The following is an 8,798-nucleotide window of genomic DNA, read 5'->3' as shown; positions in this document are numbered from 1 at the left end:
AGGAGCCTGCTGTTTTTCCCCCGCAAGACTGGGGGCGCGGGAGGCGTATCGCGATTCCAGAGCGGCTAACCTTTCCCAGACCGGGGCAGGTTCGTGGGCAGTTTTTGCCCTGTTGACGAAACTGCGTCGTAAGTCGTCAACTTTTCCTTCGTCCGAGAACCCGAATTTCTCGGCGAAAGCCAGGAGTTCCTCGCGCAGGCGGGAATGGATCCACCGAGTGCCCACCCCAGGGTTGCTTAGTCTACTTGGAACAGACTCACCGGGATTAGGTTCTCGATCTGGGTCCATGGCGCTGGTTTGCTTGTTGATGTCGTCGGATGGTTGATTTGGTCTGCCTTAGGGATGTCGAAAATATATCAAAATATCGATATATCGATGATATTTTTTAAAAAAAAATATTATCATAGCGATATTTTTTTGGGCCGAAATATCGAATATCGATATTATTTGTAAATGATATTTTTGTCCTTTCTAATGGTTGGTCACTTTAAAGCCTTAGCCGACGCCAAAAAAAACGCAAGAAATGAGCGCAAAAAAGTTTTTCACAGAGTTTTCAACAAACACAGCAAAGTGCACATTGTGCTGTAAAATAATTAAAACTAGCGGAAACACATCTAACCTAACGTCGCACTTAAAAAATAAACACCATGATGCTTTTCTCAAATGTTCAAAGGTACGTAAATGCAATAAGCCGGAATGTGTGTAAAAGGCGACACACACACAGTTTAACTGTTGTCAAATCACATATGTATGTACGTATGTGGTACATGCACGTGTGTCGAAAGTGCAACATTTTTTTTTATTAAGTATATACAAATTTTATAAATTATAAATGTATATTTTAGAGCACCACCAAAGGAGAACGTGAAAGTCAAGCCAGTATTCAACATTTGTTCTTAGGAGAAAATCGAAAAGGTAAATATCTTTAAAAATTTACTGTATTAAAGTATCCATTTCTAATTTATTATTTATTTTAAAAATTTTCCAGCAAAAGACAAAAACATCACAGACTCCTTAATCAAAATGATTTGTAAAGACAATATGCCCGTAAGATGTGTGGAAAAGGAGGGACTGAAAGGTTTTGTTAAAACATGCGTTCCCAACTACAAATTACCAAGTCGATCGAAGGTTAGTGTTTGGAAAAACATAATATAAACTATATTCTTTTTCTGCGTAACCGTGCAAACTTATTTATATATATGGTACATATATTTTAAATAATCATTTTGCTGGTTGTTGACAGTGGGTATGGTATAAACTATGTACATATATCTGTGTTAATATTAGCTATTTAATTAATGCATAAAGACATGCCCATCTGTCAGTCTATTTCTACACAAACTGTTTTGGAAAATTTTTGAAATTTAAAGTGAAAATGAATGGGGTTCTTACACCTGCCTTAGTTAAACTTTACTTAAATAGTTTGTGCTGCAATAGGATTAACACCTCCCAAAATTAACTTTCATAATGAGCTTTATTTAGAAAGCAGTTTTTAAATTATGAGATTTGTTTGTAGGTTACAAATTTGATCTCCGAAAAGTACACACATTGTATGGAGAAGCTGAAAGGGTATTTTAAAGATGTGAATCACTTTTCCTTTACCTGTGATGGCGTAACCATCACGAACTCTACAAGATCCTTCTTAACAATAACGGTACATTTTTTAAAAGAAAATCAGCTTCAATCTGTATGTCTACAGGCTGCTAGGATGAGCCAGGTTTGTTTAAAATAAAAACTTTAGCATTGTGTTTGTTTTTGTGCGTTTTTAATATGATATTGTGTTCAATGTTTAGAATAACCATTAACTTAGCTTGGCGTAACCATCACGAACTTTACAAGATCCTTCTTAACAATAACAATAAATGTTGTTTTTGTGCGTTTTTAATATGATATTGTGTACAAAGTCTGTGTGTTTTAGACTATTTCAGTTTTGCTTGATTTTCTAATATTTTGTAATAATTTTTCTCTATTTAGTCTCACACCAGCGAATATATTTCGACACTTCTGGAAGGTGCTTGCGATGAATTCGGAATTGAAACATATAAAAGAAGGACATTAACTACGGACAACGCAAAAAACATGATAGCTGCATCGAGATTGTTTCTGGGTGCTGATAATCACGTTCCGTGTTTTGCGCACACGATTAATTTGGCAGTTAACGATTCTGTAAAGAATATTCAATCATTTTCCACGGTCTTAGATAAAGTCAAACGGATTGTTATGCATTTTAAGCACAGCTCAGCTTCTATGGACGCACTGAGGAAATGCCAAATGGACGAAGGAGTGCCAGAAGGTCGCATCAAAACCCTAATCCAAAGTGTGGACACTCGCTGGAACTCAAGCCTCGATATGCTTAACTCGTTTGTTATCCTCGCCGAAAACGTAGCGTTCGTCCTTCTGAGCAGGCGAAGCTCAATAAAATCACCGCAAATGCTTACACTAACAGAGTTAAACGTTTGCCGTGATTTTTGCAACGTTCTCTTACCTTTTAAAGATGCCACGGAAAAAGTGAGCGGTGATGCATACGTGACTGTAAGCTTAGTAATTCCCATGATCTGCATGATGTTGAAAAAAGTGAAAGATGCGAAAATACATTCGGAGGAGGGTATGCGAACCAAGGAAACAGTTCTAGAAATTTCCGAAGAACGTCTAAAAGATTTGCTAACGAACAAGATTTTGATTAAAGCTACCATGCTAGACCCAAGGTTCAAGAAAATGTACTTTGATTCGCCAATACTTGTAAGGGAAGTAAGTCAAACAATCTTAAAGGAAATGAAGGGGAGTACCCACGAAGAAGATATGCCTTTTTTTGATGATGAAATGGAACTCGCAATGCATGACTCAATAGCATCCAGCGAAAATGACAGTTTTTTGAATCTGCATAACAAAACCATACAACTTCATAGTTCCGAACCGGACAAAGCCGAAGAAAAAGAGATGAAACTTTTTTTTAGCATACCGAATGCTAGTTGGCAAACAGATCCATTGGAATTCTGGAATGATCAAAAACAAACTATGCCAAATCTGGCAGCGGTAGCGTTAGCTTGCCTTATTACTCCTGGAAGTTCTGTTGCATCCGAAAGACTGGCCTCTGCCATTAAATGTGTGGTTTGCGACGCCCGCAGTCGTATGACGGACCAGCATATAACCGAGCGAGTCTTTTTAAAGTCCTTAAGAATAGATTTCTTTTCTTAGCATTTCATAAAATTAATACGCCTACTTTAAAAAATGGTGATGTATAATTAGATTTAAATCAACGGCTGTGTCCAAAAATGAAGATATTGAATGTATATTTTACTTGAATTTCTATATACTATTTGTTTGAAAATACTTATATGAAAGAATTACGAATCTGGCCAGGAAAACGGCCTTCTACTTAATAAAAAATGTGAATATGATTTGATAACATTGTTTTATTTCTTGAATTTCTTCATATCATATGTGTTAAAGCAACATTTTAAGGGTACCGTGCTCTCTGAATTTTAAATGAGCAGCCTGTGATGCCCCCTTCCATTAAAATTTTCATATTTTGAAAAAATAGAATATATCATCGATATATCGATATTTTAAATTGATATTTGGAAATATCATTAATGATATTTTTTTAAAAACCAAATATCATCGATACGATATTTTTTAAAAATTCGACAACCCTAGTCTGCCTTCGACCAAAGGTTCCGCTTGTGGCTGTCGGCTGTGTTCACTCGATTCGCGTTATACTTTTTGTTTCGCGGCGTAAGCACGTGGGCTTCCGATTACGTAACGGACTGAAACTGATGCGGTGACTTAGGACACGAACTTGGAAGTTTTCTTTTTCTTTTGAGTTTTCCGTGCTCCACAAGATGTTAGTTATTTTTTCAGAATTTCCCTGCAGGTTTCTGTTCGGGCGCCACTTGTAACGAAGTTCTTAGGCCGGGGTTGCATTCAGCCGGGGCCAGGGAACTTTACAAGAAATTTGTAAAAGAAAAGGTAGGGGAACCTGTGGCTGGATAATAGCAGAAGGAAATGACTCTAAATTTGGTCGGCGGAACCTGGGATTACCATCTACCGGGGAATGTCCGCCGGTAGTGTAGAATGAGGAACGGGAACTAACCAGGGATGTCCTCCGGCAGCGCACGTAACAGTCGGCGGCTGGCCAGGGAACAACCACTGCCCACACACTCTAAAGTTAGTCGCTTCTCGGGGAATGACCACCGGCTATGGAGGACTACAATTAGTTACTTCCTAGGTTACTGGGACGCCGCCGGCCAGGGAATAACCACTGTCCGCGCAAACTACGATCGGTTATTTGTCAAGGAGGGGGGGGGGGCGCTGGGGAAGCGGACTTGCCGGGGGTGGCCACCGGCAGTGCACTCTAAAGTTAGTAATTGGCCAGTGAATAACCACTGCCAGTGCAGAACTACGGTTAGTTGCTTACCAGGGAATGGCCGCCGATAATGCAAAAACTACGGTTAGTTGCTTACCAGGGAATGGCCACCGATAATGCAAAACTACGGTTAGTGGTCGGTGGGGGCAATAAATACAAACACGGGAGAATTTCACTTTAGCATTAGTACACTGTGTTAATTTATTAATTTATTATTTTTGATCAGGTATCGCGGGTCTTCTGTGTCCCCAATACTGCCCGTTCTGCCGTTGAGAATACTTAGTACAAGAGTCTTAACCGGAGCACACGTCTGTTCGCTGGCACGATCGGAAACACAAGAGAGCCTTTTTCTCTCGATCCGCGTGGTCCCTAACTCCTATCGAAGCCGATTGGTCTATTCGATCGGCGATTGTTCCATTCGATTTGCGACGGGAATGTGTGAACACTGTTCCAATGTTAGTTAACAGTGCTCACGACTATTCGATTGGTAATCGATGACCTTGTGCCAGTGTGACCCTAGCTAACTATCGCCCTATCGCTTAATAAATAAGACAGAGTATTGGGTTTTGAACTTAACTCCAAAAATGAGGCGTCACAAGCTCAACCTTAATGAATTCCGGAATTGGTGACAAAATAATTTTAGCCTTACAAAATGTAAAGTTATGACTTCTCACCGTTCCTCTCCTCATCTTGTATCATATTCCCTTGGAAATTGTACCCTTGATCGAATTTCTGTGACAAATAACCTTGGTGTTCTTTTTGATCACAAAATGTGTTTCAATAATCATATTGCAGCCATGGTAAACAAGGCCAAGGGTGTCTTAGCATTTATAAAACGATGGTTCAAGACTACCAAGACTCTGTATGTATCGTTAGTGCGTCCGATTTTGGAGTATTGTTCTTGTGTTTGGAGCCCACAATACATAAAACAACAGGCTAATATCGAATCTTTTCAAAAACAATTTTTAATTTTTTGCATTGCGTAATTTAAATTGGGACTCTGGTAGATTATTGCCACCTTACCACAGTAGGCTACAATTAATTGACATGCCTTCTGTATATCTGTAAGGATGATTCTACGGCTGGGCTGGAGCTCAGTCTCCCCAGGATCCTTTACAATAGAATTTGTAAATAAGCGGGGACGAGGGGAGGCGGGCAACTTGGCCGCAGTCGCCGATCAGTCACGATGCGCGCGGCGGTCCTTATCGGTGGGCCAGGGCAGGCCTTTGCAACTCGGATTTGAGGTAGACGCGAACGAGTGAAAGCCGTCACGTACGTGCCGGAGGAGGCACAGTGGGGAGAGGGTTTTGGCCTGTACCACTGTGTCCACTCCCGCCGCCTGGTGCGCTGTTTTCACGCCCACGCAGAGGAATCTTCTCTAAGCATGGACAGAAGTCAGCGCTCCCAGTTCGGGGACAGGCTCCCACTGTTCGGGATGGGTGTGCGTCGTTCGAAACCGAGACGGAAAACTATGCAAGCGTCTGTGCACGTGGTTGCCACCAAAGTCCAGTTGCGCAGAGGAATCTTCTCGAAAACGCAACCGGCTTGGCTTAGGCCACTGTTTTTAGCACACGCGGATCAGGGCTTTGAGGGTCAGGGGAGAAATAAACCCAACTCGGTATATGTTCGTTGTTCTTATTGTCCGTGGTTTTATTTTTTTCCTTGGTTCTCTTTTTTGTATATATATATCTTTTCCCTAGCCGCACTATTTTCTTTCCCCGTCCCTATCTCTCTCGCACTCTACTCACTAGGGTCCTCCGTCTTGATCCTCGATGTCCTGCGTGTCCTTAAAGTCCTTGCGTGGTGCTGCTATACTGCGATGCTTTGGCTTCCCCTGGTGGCGAACGAACGAGCCCTGGGACTCGCTTTCCAACAGTGGAACCGTGCGTAGGTCGACTAATCTCTTCGTGTGCAGACCGCCTAACCCGAGTAGAGCGCCTGATCAGCTGAGATCCCAATTAGCACACTCGATAGTGCCTGTTTGAACTACTGGCTAACGGTCGATTAATATACTAAATAACGCCTGTATGAACTACTGGCTAACGGTCGATTAATATACTAAATAACGCCTATTTGAACTACTGGCTAACGGCAGAAGTTTTGAACTTAACGGCTCTTTTGGCTTCTTGCCTGCCTCCGTGGCCTATCCTAACTTAGTACTAGTTGTCTTATTATCTACCAAATATGTCTATGTATACTTATGTATATCTTAACTCTACTCGCTGGATGTGGGGCAGCTTTTACGGTGCCTCACATATCATCGACGAATTTGTAATGGCATTACGTTTGTTCATAAGCTTCTTCTCGGCTTAGTTGATTCACAAACTCTCCTTTCTATATTGATCTCACAGTTCCTTCAGGATTTACACGCACATTTCGACCTTTGCGCTTGCCCATATGTAGGTCTAACTACGCTTAACACGAACCTTTTCTTGCTCTTTGCCACAATTGCAATACTTTATCTGATATCCTCTCCCCTGAGGTAGCTTTAAGTTCTTTACCGTTTAAAATGTACAATTACCTAAATTCTAACAGGTAAATTTATTATTGTATACCGCATTATTGTTTAAGTCTAAGTTAGCAGTTAATCGCTAAAATAAATAAATAAAATATTTTTCCCATCGGCAGGGTATCTTCCTTTATTAAACAAGTAGCCCTTCCTTGAAGCTCTTGAAGGTATTGCATTGACCACTGCACATTGGGAGGAAAAGCCTTTTTTTTGGCATAAACTCTAATTTTAAAGATACGGATTTCAATTTTTTTGTACATAATATTAAGACTATTGTAAAATTTCGGTTTTCATTAGTTTTTGATTTTGACCACGCCCACATGAACCACCCCCGACCGCGAAGGTAATTATAACATACGGATTTCAATTTTTTTTGTACATAATATTAAGACCATTGTAAAATTTCGGTTTTCATTAATTTTTGATACTTACCACCCCCAGTCTGCCGGCCAAATTCCAAATGTACGTGTTATATTTTTATTTTACTTATTATCTGTATTTAACTCGAAGTCCAAATTTTGTTCGAACTCGAAATGCGGGTTATCAATTACTGCATCAACAGGGGGTGCCTCTAAAAGCGCATTAGAACACTTGTAGGATTTTCTTTCGAGAGATCTGAAGCCATCTTTCTTTACAAACGCGAGCCACCATTCTAGTTATTTAAATGGGGCCGACCAGTCTTGTTTTTTTCAGAAAATTATATTTCTGATGCAAGCCAGTTTGCATTTGCATTTGCATTTTTGAAGCATTTATTAGCAGCTTACTAACATGAAAAACAAAAGTTTTTAATGTCTTCTTGATGCCAATCAGCGTATTTTCAGACAGTCTTTTTTTATTTTTGAACATTTCGCACATCCAGTGAACGGTATCGACAAAGCTGCAATTATTCTTCAGCCACACTTCCAGCAGTTTGCCCCTACTAATGTCGAGTTGTTCCGAATCTATTTAAATATTACGAAATGGCGCAAGTATGCGCAAAAGTTATTAACTCCATTTAATCATATACACAATAACACATATTACCACATTTGCACTTTTCGCAATCCTGCGTACACTTGCTAGTTCTAGGTTAACTTCTACACAAAACATGGTTCAATAAAACAATTAGAAACAGCACAAAACAAAAGCATTTCTAGTGTAAGCCCTCTAAGCAATATTATACATACCTTGACGAAGGTTTTCCATAATTTAGCCGAAAAGAGTGCGCGTAATTTGCAATAGAATAAATAATTAAACTTTTGTGACACTTCGTAGAAAAATTTAGGCACACGCAACTTAACTCGAACAGCTGACTTTAGAGAGCTGCCAAAAAGCCAGGGATGGTCACAAAAATATTTTCAAAATAGTTTTATGATAGTTGAACATTTCTTTAACGGATAAAAAAAAAGAAAAACCAAAAATTTCACAAAATAATTTTGGACTTTATGCCCAAAAAAAAGGCTTTTCATCCCAATGTGCCATGGGAAAAAGTCCGTTTTTTTTGGCTAAACGCAAAACATAAAAGTTACTAATTAAAAAAAGAAATATTTTTTTTAATACTAAAATGGTTAAACTTTTTAGAACAATTTTAAAAAAAATTGTAAGCGCCACCGATAACTCTATGCAGCATCAAAAATTTACCTCGATGGATGTTATACTTTTGGATTCGTTACGAATTCCCAAGTTAAACTGCGTTTTCCAAAAAGTTTCTCGACGCAAGGATTTCTAGCAGAAGGACCTCAAAGTTCGAATAATGCTGAAATTGTCCAACTTTGCGGAGCTCTCAGAGGCAAATGGATGCATGGTTTGATTCGATGTTAAAGTTTTTTAAAAGATACACTCTTTATCGTTCAAATCCCATACTTAAAATAGTTTTAGGATTTTTTTTAAGGCAGAAATAAATTCCAGAAAACATAGTCAAAAAACATAAAAGTAAACAGCTGC

At 39.4% G+C, this 8,798-nt stretch overlaps 1 protein-coding gene across 2 annotated transcripts; it reads left to right on the top strand.

The window, feature by feature from the left end:
* The first annotated feature begins 513 nt into the window (after positions 1-513).
* Positions 514-3,336, top strand: LOC138914959 (E3 SUMO-protein ligase ZBED1-like). 2 transcript variants are annotated; one of them, XM_070219681.1, is made up of 5 exons: positions 514-673; positions 846-915; positions 989-1,128; positions 1,517-1,717; positions 1,975-3,336. In XM_070219681.1, the coding sequence occupies exons 1-5, from the start codon at positions 524-526 to the stop codon at positions 3,193-3,195; spliced, it is 1,782 nt and encodes a 593-aa protein (XP_070075782.1). In that variant the 5' UTR covers positions 514-523; the 3' UTR covers positions 3,196-3,336. The 2 variants fall into 2 exon arrangements, with proteins under 2 accessions (XP_070075782.1, XP_070075783.1); XM_070219682.1 differs by lacking the exon at positions 1,517-1,717 and having other exon boundaries at positions 1,975-3,335.
* The last annotated feature ends 5,462 nt before the right edge of the window (positions 3,337-8,798 follow it).

Source organism: Drosophila takahashii, chromosome 2L, assembly GCF_030179915.1.
Source record: "Drosophila takahashii strain IR98-3 E-12201 chromosome 2L, DtakHiC1v2, whole genome shotgun sequence".
NCBI classification, from domain to species: Eukaryota; Metazoa; Arthropoda; class Insecta; order Diptera; family Drosophilidae; genus Drosophila; species Drosophila takahashii.
The sequence above is the reverse complement of the archived record's forward strand: the minus strand, read 5'-3'. Positions and strand labels throughout refer to the sequence as shown.

Coding starts and splice junctions, on each gene's coding strand:
- LOC138914959 (XM_070219681.1), top strand. CDS start 524: ATGAGCGCAAAAAAGTTTTTCACAGAGTTTTCAACAAACACAGCAAAG. Junction 674..845: donor CTTTTCTCAAATGTTCAAAG/GTACGTAAATGC, acceptor TGTATATTTTAG/AGCACCACCAAAGGAGAACG. Junction 1,129..1,516: donor AATTACCAAGTCGATCGAAG/GTTAGTGTTTGG, acceptor ATTTGTTTGTAG/GTTACAAATTTGATCTCCGA.